This window comes from Cnephaeus nilssonii, assembly GCF_951640355.1.
Source record: "Cnephaeus nilssonii genome assembly, chromosome: 16".
NCBI lineage: Eukaryota > Metazoa > Chordata > Mammalia > Chiroptera > Vespertilionidae > Cnephaeus > Cnephaeus nilssonii.
The window spans coordinates 6,215,101-6,233,299 of record NC_137087.1 but is presented as its reverse complement, the minus strand read 5'-3'; the positions used below and the strand labels follow the sequence as shown (position 1 = coordinate 6,233,299).

At 58.3% G+C, this 18,199-nt stretch overlaps 1 protein-coding gene across 1 annotated transcript in view; it reads right to left on the bottom strand.

Moving 5' to 3' along the window:
- Positions 1-382: 382 nt before the first annotated feature.
- WDFY4 (WDFY family member 4) overlaps positions 383-18,199 on the bottom strand; it is a 255,480-nt gene continuing 237,663 nt past the window's right edge. The window contains exons 54-62 of the mRNA XM_079793291.1: positions 17,177-17,389; positions 14,939-15,086; positions 13,036-13,220; positions 12,664-12,822; positions 7,798-7,977; positions 5,723-5,905; positions 3,554-3,638; positions 1,274-1,385; positions 383-738 (exon numbers count right to left, since the gene is read on the bottom strand). Coding sequence (XP_079649417.1) covers positions 672-738; positions 1,274-1,385; positions 3,554-3,638; positions 5,723-5,905; positions 7,798-7,977; positions 12,664-12,822; positions 13,036-13,220; positions 14,939-15,086; positions 17,177-17,389 — 1,332 coding nt within the window. The 3' untranslated portion in view covers positions 383-671. The remainder of the gene's footprint in view (positions 739-1,273; positions 1,386-3,553; positions 3,639-5,722; positions 5,906-7,797; positions 7,978-12,663; positions 12,823-13,035; positions 13,221-14,938; positions 15,087-17,176; positions 17,390-18,199) is intronic.

The following is an 18,199-nucleotide window of genomic DNA, read 5'->3' as shown; positions in this document are numbered from 1 at the left end:
GGCCGGGACCCCACCGCTGTGGGTGCAGAGCCGAGCGGGCAGGCCTTGGTGGGCTGGCCCTGCAGGCAGACGCCTGTGCCTGCCCTGGGCAGCCTCACGTCCGAGGCCTGTGCCTCTGCCACAGAAGCCTCTTCAGTGAGGCCCCCCACTCCCCGCGAGGCCCGGCAGGGCGGCAAGACCACTGGAGGGGCTGACAGAGGAGGAGGAGGGCGGCTGCCCTGAGGCTCCGGCTTCCTAAGGAGAGAGATGCCGAGGGCTGCCTGGAGAGGGTGGCGACTTTCCACTCAGGAGCTCTTACCCTTGGAAAATAGTCATTTTAATAAAATAAAGACAACACAGCATTTCCCATTAGTTTCCAGTAAGCAACCCCATTTTCCCCAGTGCAACGAGCTCTTTGAAAGGCGATCCCATGTGATTGGTGTGCAGGTGGCGTCAGGGTCCCGGCTGCCAGCGTGCTGTTCGCAGGAGCCCCGAGCTCCTGCCCGTCTGTAAAAGCCCACGATGGTGCAGGGCAAGGCCGAGGTCCCGGGGCCCTGGAGAGGCTGGCACTCCGGGGGCTCTGGGGCAGCCAGCCTTCCTCGGGGGCCGTGCAGAGGGGAGGCATCCAGGCCCAGCTTCCTCCCTGCAGCTGCCACGGCTGCTGCGCCCGGGCCACCGCCATCTCTTCCTTCCTACCCCTCGGCCGACCAGCAGAATATCCTCCCCTTCTCATCGCCCACCAGGAGCTTGGTCTGGTTTCTGGGGAAGAGAAAGAAGAGACGGAGTGTCAGAGGCAGCTTATCCCAGCCGCAGCCAGGAAAGGGCCAGCATGGAGGTTGCAGTCCCCACCGCGAGCCTGCCCCTGCCTCCACCTGGGCCCTGCCGTGTCCTCTGGCTTCCCCAGGTGCTTCCGGTGCTGAGATGCAGCCGGGACCGTGTGGCTCTGACATGTGGCTATTCTGCATTGGGTCAGAGCCCTCCCGGCATTAATAGGGTAAACATTGCAATCGGCAGTGGGCCTCAGGAAAAGGTCCTCTTTAGGATAAAATCACAAAGCAATTTACTTTTACCTTTTGGATTTCTTGGTGGATTCATGGGTGTTCAATGAGAGAGAGCAGGGACATGTATGTGCTAAAGTATATTTCCGAGGGCCCCGCATGGCCACCCGACCTGAGTCCTGTGCATGGTGGGCCCTCCTGGGTCCCACAGGGAGGCTGCCTGCGCCAGGCGCACTTTCCCCGGGGTGGCCACAGCGCCCTCTGCTGGAGGCCTGCAGAAGCCAAGCTGTGGTTACCTGGACACGGCCAGAGCTGTCACCGCAGGGCTGGTCTTGCTGGGCTTCCCTGTCAAAGCAACACTGACGTCCAGCTCTCTGCACAGGGCAAGATTCTTCTCGCACCTGTGACCTGTGGGGAGCGCGCGAGAGCACAGTTAGCAAGCCCAAGTGGCTTCACACACATGCACATGTGCACCCACACAAGGGCCACACACACACACACACACACACACACATATTTATATTTGTGGTCAGCAACTTGCTAAATTGAGGGGAAATATATTTAATCTTGGCCTGTGCTGTTGCAAAAAGGGCCGTCCCAATTTAATTTGCCGGCTGTGATAGTTACATGTGCTGACGTGCCGCGTATCCATGGTGGACCAAATTGGATTTGTGTATTATTGCTTTCTAAATTGCATGCCTAGTTCAGCAAAATTGTTCATCAGTGTTTACTGGCTTTATGCTTAATAAGATGCCCCACAATACCTTGCTGCCAGGATGTAATGCAGCCCTTAATTGCCTAGTAAAAATAAATTACATAAAGTTGGCTTTATCAACTTATCTAAATCCTCTCACACCACAACCAATAATTAAATGCTGAGAATGTTTTTTCAAAAAATATAACTCAATGATTGTTACTTCACTCATTTTAATGACCGCATTTGGGGGCAGACAGTAATTCCTTCAGTGTGGAGGCGCGATGGAGAGACCTCAGCTGCGTCTGTCCCTGTGAAGCCACTCGGTTGGCGTCTGGGCGGGAATGAGGCAGCTGCCCCACGGCCCCAGGTGGCTGCTGGGTGTGCAGGCAGCCTGTGCACCAGGACACGCGTGTGCATGTGTGCTGCGGACAAGTCTGAGCAACCAGCTGGCCCGGAGCACTTTTACATTCCAGACTGAGTCCAAATCTCTGAGGGTCTCCTCAGATAAACCACTCAACTGGCAGGTCCTGCTGCCACTGACAAGTAAACAGCTTCCAGACGGAAGTTAGAGAACAGGCGCACGGGTGCAGGGCCTCATGTCCTCAAGGCGCTCCTCCTGCCCCTATGGCACCTGAGGACACGGGACACGTATGCACATATCCGTGTGTCATGCCCGATCCTGGCCCCTTTCTGACTATCAGTTTTGAGCAATGTTATGAGCACAAGACATGCACTGGCTGAGGCTTGTGAGCCTGCACCTGCACCTGCTAACTCTAAGCTGGGCTCAGCGTGGGGATAAGGTGGGTGCTGAGCTCCTGGCAGAGGAGATGGTCCGGCGGTGTGACCGTGGTTCCCTGGCATGAGCTGTGATGGAGGTTACCCGGCAGTGGTCACATCTGCCCTGGTGGCAGGAGTGAAGGACAGTGGTCATGTGCTTCTGGGTAACTTTGGGCGAGTTACTGAGCCTCTCTGTGCCTCAGTTTCCTCCTTCCACACACTGTCACGGAGACGTCTGCTGCAAGGGCTGACACGAGGACTGAGAACGCACGACGGCGTGCCCCGTGCGGCTGCTCGTGTCAGCTCTCCCTCAGGCGGCAATGACGCCATGGTGGCGTGGTGCCAGGGACTCAGAGGCAGCAGGACACATTTCCTACCCCAACCCAAAGAGGATCTGCTCCGAGCAGTGGTTCTCGCCCTGGGGTGCGTGCCAAGAGCCACCCGGGCACTTGACAGACACAGAAACCCTAACAGCCCCCATCTTTCCCGGGGGCTGGGCTGGGCACAGGACCTGGCTCAGCATTTCAATAAACCTCCTGGGCATTGCCAATGCCATGACCCTCAGAGCCGGTGTGAGGAACTTGCCGTGGGGAGCTGGTGGGGTGCACCAGGATGAACCGGGCAGGCTGGGCCTATGACCTTCCTCTCCCTGGGGATACGGCGCGACCCCTCCCTGCTCCTGCCTGGAGCCTGACTCTCCAGCTGGCCCAGGCCCTGGCTGGGGAGTTGGACATTGCAGAGCCATCAGGCAGGTGGAGAGAGAGTCAAGCGCTGCAAGGTGTGGGCCCTCCAGATGCTCAGGAGGCCCCGACAACCACCACCTCCCCTGTTCACACAGCCAAGCCATGCGCCCGAGCTCACGGTGCCTGCAGGCTGAGGCCGAGGCCGCCACTCGGCAGAGCTTCTCCACCTGCTGCACACCCCACAGCCTCCGCAGTAAACCGTGCTCCTGTCTCCCCAGCACTGCAGGTCGGAGAGACTCAGTGGCTTCCCTGGGCTCCATGGCCTGGGGGGAGCTGCAGCCCTCGGGCTGAGGAGGGGGCAGGAGAGGGAGGGTTGAGCGAGCAAAGGTGCCTCGCTGAACCCCTGGTGGGGCACCTACCTTTCGGGCTGCTGGGCAGAGCCCAGGGCTCCTCCGGTGCCACCTGCCCAGGAGCAGACCCCTTCATGTCCTCAGTCTTCCAGATCTGCCGAAAGGAGAAAGGCCATGGGCGGGGGAAGTGGTCCGTCTGCAGGCTCAGGGCCCATCCCATTCCATCACAGTGGGGAGGGGGCCCTCCGGGGAGGGGAGGCAGGGTGCCTTGTCGCTGCTGATGTTCATGTATTCTTGGGGAAAAGGTTGCTTGGGCTCCAGCTTCCCGGTGCAAAGCGTTAGCCAAGCTGCAGCTCGGATGGCTCCCTCTCCACCCTGTGTGTTCATAGTACATCTCCCTCCACCCCTGACCTGCAAGGACAAGGCTCAGCAGCCAGTTTGTAACCAAGTTACTTAGCTAATGCCATCTCGTCCCTCTGCCACCCGCCCCCCCTCCGGGACCCCCTTCACCACTCAGCGGCTGGGCCTCCATCCTGACCCTGGTCTGAGCCATGCTGTCAGTACCTCAGGCTGACCACATAGGGCTTGCACTTGCTGAGTCTGGACTTCTGTCACTGAAGGACAAGGACCAGCTCCACTTAAATGCATAGACGCTTCTGTGAGCTCTACAGCGGCCCCTGCTGAGCTCTGGGCTATGGAGGAGCCCAGCTCCCAAGCTGAGCGATGGGGGGGGGGGGGGGGGGGGGGGGAGGGGGGCGGGGCATGAAGAAATGCACCTGGTGCTCAGCCAGCCCGGCTCCTCTGGCTGACCATGTGGACCATGCGCCACCGAGCGCAGACCTGTGGCCTCCTCACCCTGCAGCCAGCTCAGGACACCCTGCTCTCTGCAAAGACCCTGCGCCCCTCGCCACAGATGGGACCTGTAAAGGGTCTCCTCAGCCTCGTCTCTCCTGTCCGTGCAGCTGGCCCCCACTGCGTGGCCTCCTCCAGACTCTCTGACTTCCCCTTATCCTTGGAAATCAGTTGAAACGCCACCTCCTCTGATGTCTCCTCTATTGGAAATAAATGCCTCTCCTCTCAGAATATCCACCATGTTAGCCATTCTGCTTCCTGAAGCGTCTTCTCCATGATGGTTCTGAGATTGAGTGTAGAGGCCTCCGGAGGGCAAGGCTAAAGGAGCGAGCTTTCTAAATGCTTATAGAATTCCATGGGCATTTCTTGAATACCTTGTAGAATTCAATTAACATTTCCTTTCATAAACTGTAGAATTCAATTGACAGTTTTTTGAGTGCGCCTCTTGTTTTTTATCTTTACTCATTCCTTCTTCCTTCCTTCCTGTCAGTCGCTGAAAAATCACCTGTATTTTGTTTTCCCCAACCTATTCTTTCCACCTCAATGTTTATATCTCCTCTCCTTCTTGGCTTCTTGGCTTCTTCTCTCCGCGGCCCCCCTTGGAGGATGCACAGCACATTTCAATGATCCTAATGATAGCACAAATCACATGAGTATATTTGCTGTTTGCCCCCTCTTCTGGAATATGAGTATCTGAGGACAATGACCTGTTTATCATTACTGTCTGTGTGCCCTATGGCTTATATAAAGTGACAGGCACAGAGCCAGAGTTCAATGACTGTTACATGGATGGATGGATGGATGGATGGATGGATGGATGGATGGATGAGTAGTTGGACAAACCATTGGGTGGCTGAATAGATTCATAGATGTATGGATGGAAGGGTAGATGGGAGGATAGATACATGGATGGAAAGAACAAAGAGAGAAAGGAAGAAAGGAAAGAATGGAGGAAGGAGAGAGATAAATAATTGGGCAGATGGTGGATCTTTTATTGGATGGATGGATAGATGCGTGGAAGGATGGATGGATAGATAGATGGGTAGGTAGGGAGATAAATAGTTGGATGGGTAGATGAATGGACAAGTGGGTGAACAGATTAATGAATGGTCCAAATATCTCTTTTTAGCACTGGGCTATGTTCTTATGCATTTGGCCATTCAACTTTCATACCTTATGCTAAATGTTTATTTCATTATGTGAAAGTATGTCTGTATAAATTATACATGTATATTGGAAAGAGCCTTGTCTTTGCCCTCACTTGCTACAGGGACCTGGTCTGGAATGGTCTCATGCAGCCTGCAGATTCAGACCGTTGGAGGAAGGGAGCAGAATAAAGATGAGCACATTCTTGTACCATGCCCTCATCTCACCCGACACACCTACCCGGACCATGCCGTCTCGACTTCCAGTGATGATGGCGTGGCTTGCGTCCCATGCTGGCCCCTCCGCCATGCAGCAGCAGGTTATGGCTCCTTCTGGGCCCCAGGCTGTGGTGATGCTGGCCAGGGGCTGTCCGTTGACATTCCACAGGGACAGATGGGCTCCAGCACAGGAGACAACGGTGCCCTGCGCAGGGAGACCTGGCTTCACTCCAAGCAGGGTCACTGCCTGCCCCCAGCCTCCTGCTAAGCCACTTGCTCAGCTTCTCAGTCTGTGACCAGGCACCCTCAACCCACCGTCTTCTGAAGACTAACCAGGTGCTCCAAGACCTCCTGAGACCCCCTTCTTCCCAGCTGACGCAGGTTTGCCCTGCGTTCTCACGCAGCTGTGAGTGCCCAGCTTTTTAAACATCTGCTTGCTTGGACTCTGCTTTCCCTGCACAAGCTGGTGGGTTTGACTTTGGACTCCTCACAGCTCTCTCCCTGGCAGTATACTGACTGGCAGGGTCTAGCCTGGCAGGGGTGTACACAGAGCCTACCTGGCTGGCCATCCCTGTCCCTAAGAAGTTTTGGACATTACCTGGTAGAGGGCAGAGTACAGAGGCTCAAATGGCTACACGTGGCTCATAATATTGAACAACGTCCCTCTGGAGGGAATTTCTGTTGAGAAATTTTCCCACTACATCTTCTAAATGTTTATACCCAGAGCGTTTGCTCCTCAAGTCCTTGTTTAGTTTGTGTCCAGTGGATTAGTGGCCACTGTCACAGGGATGCATAGTGCCAGGCCTTTGAACCTTGCATTACCAACAGAAGGGAGGTCAGGAGCTCTGTGTCCTCCCCTGCCTCCCGGGTTGGGCTCCCCCATGTCCCTGCCTCGTTGTTTGGAATAGTCTGCCTGAGGCCAGAGACCATGGCTGCCCGGCACTGAGCACTGGGACCAGCAGGTGCTTAGTAAACTAAGTTGGCTCCTGGACAAGTTGAGTTCAATACGTTGTTGTCCCGGTATAAGTCTTCTCTGAGGTCTGGGGACATCGTTCATTCTAGGCTTTACATTCTTGCAGATCAGGGTTTGGTGCCTTCCCGATACACCCACTCATTCATCTGTTCATCCAGCATCCTTCCATTCTTCCACCATCCACCCACTAGTCACCCAAACATCCAGCCACCCACACACCTATGTATCCATCTAACTATCCCCTGCCATCCATCTACCCATGCATCCCTCAATCTGCCCATCCATCCATCCATCCATCCATCCATCCATCCACCTATCCATCCATCCATCCATCCATCCATCCATCCATCCATCCATCCATCCACCCACCCACCTATCCATCATTCTCCATCGATCCACTCATCTATCCACCCTCCATCTGCCCACATAACATTCATTTTGGATTCAAGTCCACCTGGAGCACCATTTTCAGCCAAAGTTGGCACTAGGAAGACCCTCCATCATCTCCCCTCCTCCCATGTTCCCCTTTCCTGCTGTGCCCATGCCCTGGAGCCCTGAGGTTTTCTGTGAGCAGATGTGGGCCTCAGCATCCTCAGGGAAGTCTATGCCCCATGATGGGGATTCTAGCTTGGGAGAAACTCCACACTGAGTGCTCTCTCTCTCTCTCTCTCTCTCTCTCTCTCTCTCTCTCTCACACACACACACACACACACACACACACTTTCCCCACAGGCAGCCAGCATGGAGAGACAAGCAGCACCTCCTGCCATGGAGACCAGAGGCACCTGGTGAGTCAACACTGATTTGCAGTTAACAAGCTGAATTAAGCCCAGTAGACTCCTCACCAAGCCAACCTCTTGCCACACTCCATGGTCCCCATGCAGAACAGAGACCTCCCACTGCTCCACTACCCCAAAGGGAGAAGGAAGCACAAAATAAAACCTAGACCCCGTGCTGCACATGCCAATGGCTCCATGCTGCCTGTGTAGAGAATGCTCCGCACAATTGGGGCACTCTCAACATCCGGGTGCTCAGTCCCTGGGTTTCTCGAGGGCACCACCTACCATGCACACAGCCGGGCTCACAGACATGTCAAGGACACAGATGTGAGAAGGGGGTCTCACCGAGATGTCACTGATGGCCACGGCAGATATGGCCTCCTGGTGGGCGGGCAGGCGGGCCACGTGGGTGAGGTAGTCTAGGTCCCACAGGATGCAGGTGCAGTCCTGGGCGCCACTCACCAGGATGCTGAAGGTGACTGATGCTGCCAGGCAGGTGACAGCCTGGGTGTGTCCGTACAAGGCCTGGGACGAGAGACCGGACCACAGGTTAGGGGAGGGGCCAGCAGTCCAGCTACTTGGTGAGATGCTCCACCCTTCCTTTCACTGTCCGGCCCACGTGAGGAAGCAGAGGTGGAGTGATTCAGTGACTCCAGAGCCCGTGGGGGTTGTGAGTGTGAGTGTGTATGTGAGTGTGTGTGTGTGTGTGTGTGTGTGTGTGTGTGAGTGCGTGTGAGTGTGCGTGCACACATGGCTGCCCTCAGTTCCGTCTGTCCCCGGTTGAGGCCCAGCTGGGAGGAGCGTGTCCCTTTATCATAACCCAGCAGAGGCGGCAGCACCTGTGCTCCGTCTCTCGTCCTGGGCAGCAGGTGCTACTGCTAACGGGCAAGCGCGCTGTCTACGTGTGAACCCCAGCCAGCAGCATCCACATCGCTGGGAGCTGGTGGCAAAGGCAGACCCTTGGGCCCTCTCCCAGACCTACGAGTTAGAAACTCCAGGGAGCCCACCCCCAGGTCTTCACAAACCCTCCAGGGAACTTTCACACACACTCAAGTTTGGGCACCACGCTGAGGGTCTCCAGAAACGCACGTGACCCTGAAGAAAGCAGGGAGCATAGGTCATAGTTAACAGAAGGTGACTTTGCAAATCCAATGGAACCAGGTTCAGAGCCAGTCTGGCCACGAGGTGGTGGGTGACTCCGGCCCGGGCTCAGCCCCTCCGTTTGGCCTGTGCAGGGTCAGGCCTGGTTCGTGGATGGTTATGTGTCCAGATCTGGCCAGAGGGCTTGTTCCCTAGAGACACGTCCCAGTAGCTGGGAAGTGCTACTGGCGCAGGCGTGGTCATAACCACCAGAGGCTCAGGTGGGTGATGTGAAGCTGCTGCACACGCACACGCCTCTCTCCTCCGGAATCAGATGCGGAGGTGGCTGTCTGAGATGTGGTCACCGCTTCCCTAGTGGTAAACCTCCATCTTCAGAACAGACCGCCACGCTCATTTGGGTCAAAGCTGTCACCTGCCTGGTCACAGCAATGACAGGTTCTGCCTCGGATTTCCCTGTGTCCTCAGTGGACCCTAACGTGGCATCACCAGATGGTCCTGGAAGGTTCTGGGCATGGCCCACGGAGGAGCTGGGTCATCAGGGAACACAGAAACCGTCTGAATAGAGGCAAGTGGGGGGTTTGGCGTGAGCTTTCTGACTGTCTTCTCAGGGTGAGCTAAGTCTGATGACTCAGTTCTGACCACAGGGGACACAGTGACTCCAAAGAGTGACGGCCAGTGGCCGGAGGGAGGCTGGGGTTCTGAGAGAGAAGCGCTGAGCCCGCACGTGCGGGTGAGTGGGGCCGGGCTGCTGCTCTCTGGGGAGAGCACACACAGGCACCCGCCCCACAAAGGCAGCCAGCACAGCCCCCTGGAAAGGCCTGGGAAACCAGAGAGGGTTCCAATGTGTCCGCAACCAGTTCCTTTGCTCCTCAGAGTAACGCTTCTCTCCACGGTCAGTTACAATAGCCTCATTATGTCATCTTATACCTAAGCGAAGTCATAAAAGTTAAATAAATGAGGACCTCTGAAAATGATGCTTCTTGCTGGACGCTGCGGCGAGCCGGCCCCCCTAGCTAAGCGTGGGAGGCACCGCAAAGCAATGGGCTGCTACGGAAAGCGTGCGTCACTGAGCCACCGTTCCGCCGGTTAAAACGTATCTCAGGGAAACAATCCATCAGAAGCAACCAGCGGCCTGCGGAGGACGTGGCCTGCGCGCTGCTCCAACCCATCCGCGCTGGAAACGGGGGCTGACGGGACTGTGGTGGGTGGCCATGAACCGACTGAAATGTAATCCCATGGAAACGAAACTTTGGGGAACAGATGCAATGTGAATTATAGAGACTGTAGAAGAGCAAAAACAACCTGACAGGCCGGGGGGACATGGACCAAGCACATCTACATGCTGATCAGGATGGCATGAAGGTGTGCGCCTGGGTGGTCGCAGGACCCATGACAACTTCTGTGGGGATTACAGAGAATCATCCTGCTTTGGAGTGAATTTGAAATTTGTCTTTAATGCTGTAATCTCTTTTAAAATGAAACAATTTCAAAGTCTGTCTCTGGCGCTATTTAACGATGACTTCTCTGTTCACCAGTTGGGGACAGACCCCGCTGCTCAGTAGCTGGTAGTCTGGGGGCTCCAAGGCCCTGGTACAAGTTTGATTTTGCCTAGAAGGACTGCCACACCCCTTCCTCCTGACTGGGAGAGAGGATAGTCCACGGGGCAATGCAGGCTTCACCTCGCTCTGGAATAAAACGCAGCCCTGGGACGCAGCAGCGGATGGGAATGAAGGAGCAACATGCACCAGGGCCAGGCAGGAGCACCACGCTGCTCACTGCGCCTCACTGCCCGCTGCCCCTCAGCGGTGCCACCACCTCCACAGGACAAACCCGCCCCAGTGCAGCCCAGCACATCCCTCTGCATGGCTACTGAGGGCCACCACGCACCACCCGGGTGCGGGGTGACGTGGACACACAGAGAAACCCAGATCATGTCCTGTGAAACGTGTCCCACTGAGGAAACTGGTCAGTGGTCAGCTGTGTGTGATTAGCTTTGGTTTTGCTATGCTAGGGCTACATGGCCAGTGAGCGCGCATGGAGAGAGCGTGCAGGGAGAGAGCGTGGGGTTCACAGTTGGACAGACCTGGCCTGGGATGCAGACCCGACCTGTCTGGGCTCCGCTCTGAAAGCAGAATGACAACACCTGCTCTCCCAGGTCAGCTGCTGGGGTGGGGCTTCCGGAATCAGGGGGAGCCCTGCCCTTCGCTGTGAGTGGTGGTGCCTGGTGAGGTGGGACCAGGAGTCCTCTGCCGCCACCACCCCGGCTGCTCTGCGCACCCCCTGCCGCAGGCCCTCCTGCGTTCATTTCCTGGCGCCAGGACTTTGGATGAGTCATTCAAGCTCCTTGCACCTCTCCCCCGACCCCGTGTGCACGGATGACAACAGCACTACAGGGCTGTGGAGGGGAACATGCAGCTGCCCACAGAACGGTGCCAGGGCAGAGGCTCACACACGTCCCGAGGGCAGCACACCAGGTGCACTGGCGCGGATGTGCACGCGGTGCCTCTCATTGTCAAATCCACCTTGGGCAAGGAATGGCGCCCCCATGACCCAGAGCTGGTGCCACCTTCACACTGCCCTGTTGGGGCATGTGAGGGCCTGTACCTGCCCAGGGCACCCCTACCTTGGGCATTACACCTGCTCTAGGCATTACACCTGCCCTAGGGACCACACCTGTCCTAGGGACCACTCCTGCCCTAGGGACCACACCTGTCCTAGGGACCACACCTGCCCTAGGGACCACTCCTGCCCTAGGGACCACACCTACCCTAGGGACCACACCTGCCCTAGGGAGGGACCACACCTGCCCTAGGGACCACACCTGCCCTAGGGAGGGACCACACCTGCCCTAGGGACCACACCTGCCCTAGGGAGGGACCACACCTGCCCTAGGGACCACACCTGCCCTAGGGAGGGACCACACCTGCCCTAGGGACCACACCTGCCCTAGGGAGGGACCACACCTGCCCTAGGGACCACACCTGCCCTAGGGAGGGACCACACCTGCCCTAGGGACCACACCTGCCCTAGGGAGGGACCACACCTGCCCTAGGGACCACACCTGCCCTAGGGACCACACCTGTCCTAGGACCACACCTGTCCTAGGGACCACACCTGCCCTAGGACCACACCTGCCCTAGGACTACACCTGCCCTAGGGACCACACCTGTTCTAGGGACCACACCTGTCCTAGGGACCACACCTGCCCTAGGGACCACACCTGCCCTAGGGACCACACCTGTCCTAGGGACCACACCTGCCCTAGGGACCACACCTGCCCTAGGACCACACCTGCCCTAGGGACCACACCTGCCCTAGGGACCACACCTGCCCTAGGGACCACACCTGCCCTAGGGACCACACCTGCCCTAGGGACCACACCTGCCCTAGGACCACACCTGCCCTAGGACTACACCTGCCCTAGGGACCACACCTGTTCTAGGGACCACACCTGTCCTAGGGACCACACCTGCCCTAGGGACCACACCTGCCCTAGGGACCACACCTGTCCTAGGGACCACACCTGCCCTAGGGACCACACCTGCCCTAGGACCACACCTGCCCTAGGGACCACACCTGCCCTAGGGACCACACCTGCCCTAGGGACCACACCTGCCCTAGGGACCACACCTGCCCTAGGGACCACACCTGTCCTAGGACCACACCTGTCCTAGGACCACACCTGCCCTAGGGACCACACCTGCCCTAGGGACCACACCTGCCCTAGGGACCACACCTGCCCTAGGGACCACACCTGCCCTAGGGACCACACCTGTCCTAGGACCACACCTGTCCTAGGACCACACCTGCCCTAGGGACCACACCTGTCCTAGGGACCACACCTGTCCTAGGACCACACCTGCCCTAGGGACCACACCTGTCCTAGGGACCACACCTGTCCTAGGGACCACACCTGCCGTAGGGACCACACCTGTCCTAGGGACCACACCTGCCCTCGGGACCACACCTGCCCTAGGGACCACACCTGCCCTAGGGACCACACCTGTCATAGGGACCACACCTGCCCTAGGCATTACACCTGCCCTAGGGACCACACCTGCCCTAGGCATTACACCTGCCCAGGCCCCCACTCCTGCCTGAGGTATGTACCTGCTTGAGGTGCAGGCCGCTGGGGCGGCCTTTGGCCATACTGAGCTCCCATACGCAGACCACAGTGCTATCCCCGGAGGTGACGATTGTCGTGGGGGACGGGCACACGGCACACAGACAGCGGCCCCAGTCAGCCAGGTTCTCGAACGTCGTCAGGATCTGCGGGAGACACGCAGGATACGCACTGACTCGTGAGTTCACTCTTTGGAATGTGGTCGGAGGCTCAGCCCACGAGGGCCCTGGCACAGCCACGTGACCCCTCTCACTCCGGCTTGGGCACAGCCAGGGGGACAGGGGCACAGGACTTGCTTCCATTCGGCTCGCCTACCAGACACCTCTGTCCCATCGCTAGGCAGCCAGCCGGGCCCTCACCTTGTCGGAGCCGTAGCTGCCCAGGCAGCAGCTGAGGTCGTCGGCGCCCCAGCAGAAGGTCCTGCTCCAGGCGGGCGGCAGCAGCAGCTTGCCCCTCTCCACGGCCAGGACGCTCTTCTCGGTGGGGACGATGTGGCCGATGGCGCCTTTGGGGGACTCTGAGCCTAGAGAGAAAAGGTACATATCTGCCCCCCAGTCAGTATGGAGGAGCACACACGTTAAAGGACCACACCCCTTTAGCTGGGACCCCCGAGGAGCCAGGCCAGGCAAGTGGACTCAGCACAGCACGTGCCCAGGCAGGTACCACTGGCCGAGGCACCTCTCTCCCAGCCTCACTCCAGGCACCCTGGCCTCAGGTGTCCCCTGGCCCCGAGGGTGTCCCCTGGCCCCGAGGGGGTCCCCTGGCCTGAGGGTGTCCCCTGGTCTTGAGGGTGTCCCCTGGCCCCGAGTGTGTCCCCTGGCCCCAAGGGTGTCCCCTGACCCTGAGGGTGTCCCCTGGCCCCAAGGGGGTCCCCTGGCCCCGAGAGTGTCCCCTGGCCCCAAGGGGGTCCCCTGGCCTGAGGCTGCCCCTGGCCCGGTTCCGCCCTGACTGAGCCAATGGCTCAGCGTGTGACCAGGCAGGAAGAGGGCTGTGGGTGGCCCTGCAGGTTGTCAGTGTCTCTTCAGGAACCTCCCTTGGGAAACCTGGGGTTCTCTGAAGAGATGACAGCAAGGGAGGAGGGTCCACAGCTGGGGCAGATGGCACACAGCCATAGGAGCCTTGGGGTTCTGTCCTACCTGCCCTCCCAGGCACCGGATCTAGCAGGGCTGGGAATGCAAGCACACTATTCTCGGACTTCAAATGGAAAAAATATAAACACACACACACACACACACACACACACACACACACACGTACTCCCTGGGATCAGAATGTTCCAGGCAGTGTATTTCCCAGATCAGTGCATGTCCCGGGGGGCACAGACATCAGACTTCTAGGAAGTGTCGGGCTGGAACCCACGCCCAGGCCATCAGTCCCAGGCTGCAGGCCCACCTGGTGCCAGGAGCACCTGTGACTGCAGGTACCAGGCCAGGAGGCTGCAACCCTCCCTTGGGAAACCTGGGGCCTCCCCGCTCAGCTCTGAAAGCGAGGAGGGTATGTGTGTGTGAGAGAGCAAGACAGAGAGGGGTGTGTGTGTGTGTGTGTGTGTGTGTGTATGTGTGTGTATGTGTACATGAAATAGAGAGAGGTTGTGTGTACATGTGCGTGTACATGAAAGAGAGAGGGTGTGTGTGTACATGAAAGAGAGAGGGTATGTGTGTACATGAAAGAGAGAGGGGTGTGTGTCTACATGAAAGAGAGAGAGGGCTCTGTGTGTGTGTGTACATGAAAGAGAGGGGTGTGTGTATACATGAAAGAGAAAGGGTATGTGTGTACATGAAAGAGAGAGGGTGTATGTCTACATGAAAGAGAGAGAGGGCTCTGTGTGTGTGTGTACATGAAAGAGAGGGGTGTGTCTGTCTGTGTGTGTACATGAAAGAGAGAGGGGTGTGTGTTTGTGTGTGTGTGTACATGAAAGAGAGAGGGTGTGTGTGTACATGAAGGAGAGAGAGGTGTGTTTGTGTGTGCGTACATGAAAGAGTAGAGGGGAGTGTGTGTGTGTGTGTGTGTGTGTGTGTGTGTACTTGAAAGAGAGGGGGTGTCTCAGATAGACCCACACACGGACAGACAGGTGGGTCCTAGACGTCAGGTCTGAGGGAGTTCATCTCGGACAGAGTTCCTCTCAGAGCAGAGGCCTCCCAGGTTCCTGTTTCGACCCCAGACTCAGTCAGACGGAGCCCCCATGTGTGCCGAGCCCCGGAGGAGCTGGTCCTGAGGGACAGCCGTGGAACCAGAACCAAACCAAGCAGGGCCAGTGTTCACCTTTGACGGTGACCTGGGAGGGCCGCAGGGCCTGCAGGCTGGAGGAGAAGGGCTGTGGGTGGCCCGGCAGGCTCGCAGGCGTGGTGACATCCTTTCCAGGTGAGGGCTTCCCTGCCGCCGCCCGGGCCGGGTGGGGTTTGGTGAAGAGCTGGAGAGACAGGGGGACAGAGCGTTAGGGCCGACACCAGAGGAGGGCTGGCCATGTCAAGTAGCAGCCGCACCTCTGCTCCGTGCGCCTGGCCTGGCCCTGCGCTCAGGGGCATCAGCATAAACAGAACCCCCTGCCTGAGCCCTGGGATGCTAAGACGGGGGGCTTGCGGTCCGAGCAGCGGTTCCTCTCAAGGCCACCGTGCAGGACTGGCTGCGGGGCTGTCTGCTCCCCACGCTGCCTGGGGCAAGGAGAGCTCACCGGGGCCCTGCCCCGGAGCTGCCTCTGGACCCTCTCCCTTCAGAAGGGCCCTCTCCCTTCAGACCACGCCCTCCCCATCTGCTGGAGCAATCCCCGTGGGTTCCCTCCCCCGATGTGCAGCACACCTCCTGGCATCAGGAGTTCGAGTGTTTCAAAGAGCACAGGCAGAGCCCACTAGTGGCCTTTCTTATTTCTTTTTCTGGGACTTCTATTGTCAAACTGTCCCCAATGCCAAACGTTCAGCATAAGCAGGCAAAGCAGGAGGCGAGGGCTCGCCGCCTGTGGAATCCTCGCTGGGCCGGGGGTGCAGCCGAGGCCAGCGCCAGCCCGCCACCGGGCCCTCCGTGCCCGAGTTCCTGCTGGGTGCCAGGACGTTGGGCTGAGGTGGGGGCTGGCCTCAGAAGGGCGCCCGGGCACAGGTGGGGCTCGGTGGGCCGCTAGGCCTGGGAGCAGCCTTGGCTCCGGCTCCGCTGAGCCCTCCCTCAGGTGCTGAACTTCCTCATAGGGCTGGTGGGTGACGCAGAGGCAGAAACCAGAGGTGACTGGACGTGAGCACTGACTGCGGAACTCCTCCCTGCCCAGCAGAGCCACCAAGCGCGGCCCTGGCATGCGTCAGCACTTGTGATCAATAACACAGAACACAGATGGGGGTGACTGCTATTTTGAATTATTTCATCGCTTTATCTGTATTATTCTATTTTTTAAATGAAAGAAATAAAATCAGGCTACCAAGCTTCTCTCCTGAAAGGCCCTCCTTCCCCAAGCCTCCCCTGAGAACCCGCATTTGGGTGCGCCCGCGTTCCGCTGTCCGAGGCGCCCTCGGGCCTTCGACACGCCCCGCCAGGAGCGGAGCGCACACAGCCTGTCCCCTGTGCCCCGGCAGCAGAGAGGCCATGCGTTTGCGTTAACTGAGAGGCGCCCGTCCAGCTCTCCTGCGAGGCAGGCGCTCCCAGGGTGGTGCTGGAATTGGGGGGTCTTGTGCATTCCGTCCTCAGGGTGGCCTCTGACTGCCCGGCGGGCCCGGCTGGGGGCCAGGCTCCTGCGCCTAGGTGGCGGTGCTCGGGGTGAGATTCCTCCACACCGAACTGAGCGGAGATCCACAGAGCCGGCATCAAGTAAACAACTATTTCACTCTCCGCACGCCATTCATCGGGTGCCCACCTGATGCACAGCCCACGCTGCTCCGTGCCTGTCCTGAGGGGTGGGGGCAGCGGGGCACAGGCCCACCTGAGACCTTGCAGTCTCACCAGGGCCCGGGGCCCGCTGAGGGGCCATGCAGCCTGGGTTCTGGAGCAGCCAGGGGAGGCCAGAGCTCTTCCTCTGTCACCTGCTCATGGTGCAATTGTAGGCAACTTATTTAGCCTCTGAGCCTCGGAGTCCACATCTGTGAAAGAACAATTCCTTACACAGAGCTTATGAAAGAAGTCAGTGAGGCCACCACACTAATGAGCAACACCTGTTAAGTGCTAACCATATCCCAGGCACTTCTGAGCCCTTGACGCCTTCCCTCATTGGATCTTCACAGCAGCTCTAGGGGCGGATGCACTAAAGAATTAAGTCCTGAGGGTCTATCTCAGTGCCCTCAGGTGCATCGGAGCTGAATGCAGCCTCCTCATTAGCATTAGCACTGCCATCACCTTCATCATCGATGCCATTGAGGGCCAGCCTTGACACTGAGGGCACAGGAGGGTGATCGGAGACCACCCGCCTGTTCGGTCCTCTTGTCCTCTCGTCGCTCCCATCCCAGGAGAAAATGTCCTCTCTCCCCCCCAAGCTCACGCTGTGCACACTTATTTGACGAAGGAAGACAAAGACACGGCATGCTGTACCTGTTTGGGCACCTGTCCAAAGTTGCTGACAAACCCCAAGATGGTGTTCCTGATCAGGGGGTCCCCAATGCTGCCGAGGTCCACTTTGTCTCCATAGAAGTAGGGGTGGAAGGTGTTCACCGCCTCCACGGCGGCCGGCCCCTGCTGCTTGAACCCGAAAATGAGGTCGATCCAGTGGTGGAGGTTGGCGCTGACGAAGTCACTTTCCAAAGCCTGGAAGCAAAGCCCGAGCGTGAAAATGCAGGCCCCTCTGAGGCGCACGTGCCCACCGCACAGAGCAAAGGCTCGGGTGCGGGCTCTGGCTCTCCCAGGAGATGAGGCACGCCTCCCTGCACTGGGCGAGTTCTCAGTGGGCAGACGTGTGGGCCACCCACGAACCACCGATTCCTGCCTCCAGCTGGTGTAAAAGAGGTGGCTGTTCCCACCACCTACTCATCTACTCCGGAAAGTAACCCTGAGGACCAGAATCTCTGTGCCAACGGGAGAGACCTGCTCAGATCTGACCCAGGAGGAAGGGCGCGCTGACCCTGACTGAGTGCCGGGCGGCTGAGGCCAGGCCCTGCGGGGCGGAGAACACGCTCAGAGAGGATAGGAGCCAGCACTGCCACTCACGCTCCCCAACACCTCTGTCCCTCAGTTTCCTCGTCTGTGAAACAGGACGGTGCTCGTGCCTACTCAGTGGGTTCCTGTGCAGCCCAGTTTGTGCTCCTGCCTGGTGGTATCAGCTGCCAGGATCACCCACCAGGTACTGGGCACAGCTTGGGGTTTCAGTGTGTTGTCTGCCCATGAGCACCCCCTTTTGCTGGCAGAAATGATTACCCCACTTCTGGGGCAGGCTCATACGTGATTTTTGAAACTACTGTCCCAGCCCCGAACCCTCAGACCTCAGAACTCCACAGGGGTATCCAGCCTCCTGAGCAGACCTCACTGCACTCAGTACTCGGAGTTACCGACTATGGTCTGGGCCCTTCCTAAGTCATTCCTGGAAGGGCAACGCCAGAATCTGCCTCTGCGGTGCAGCAA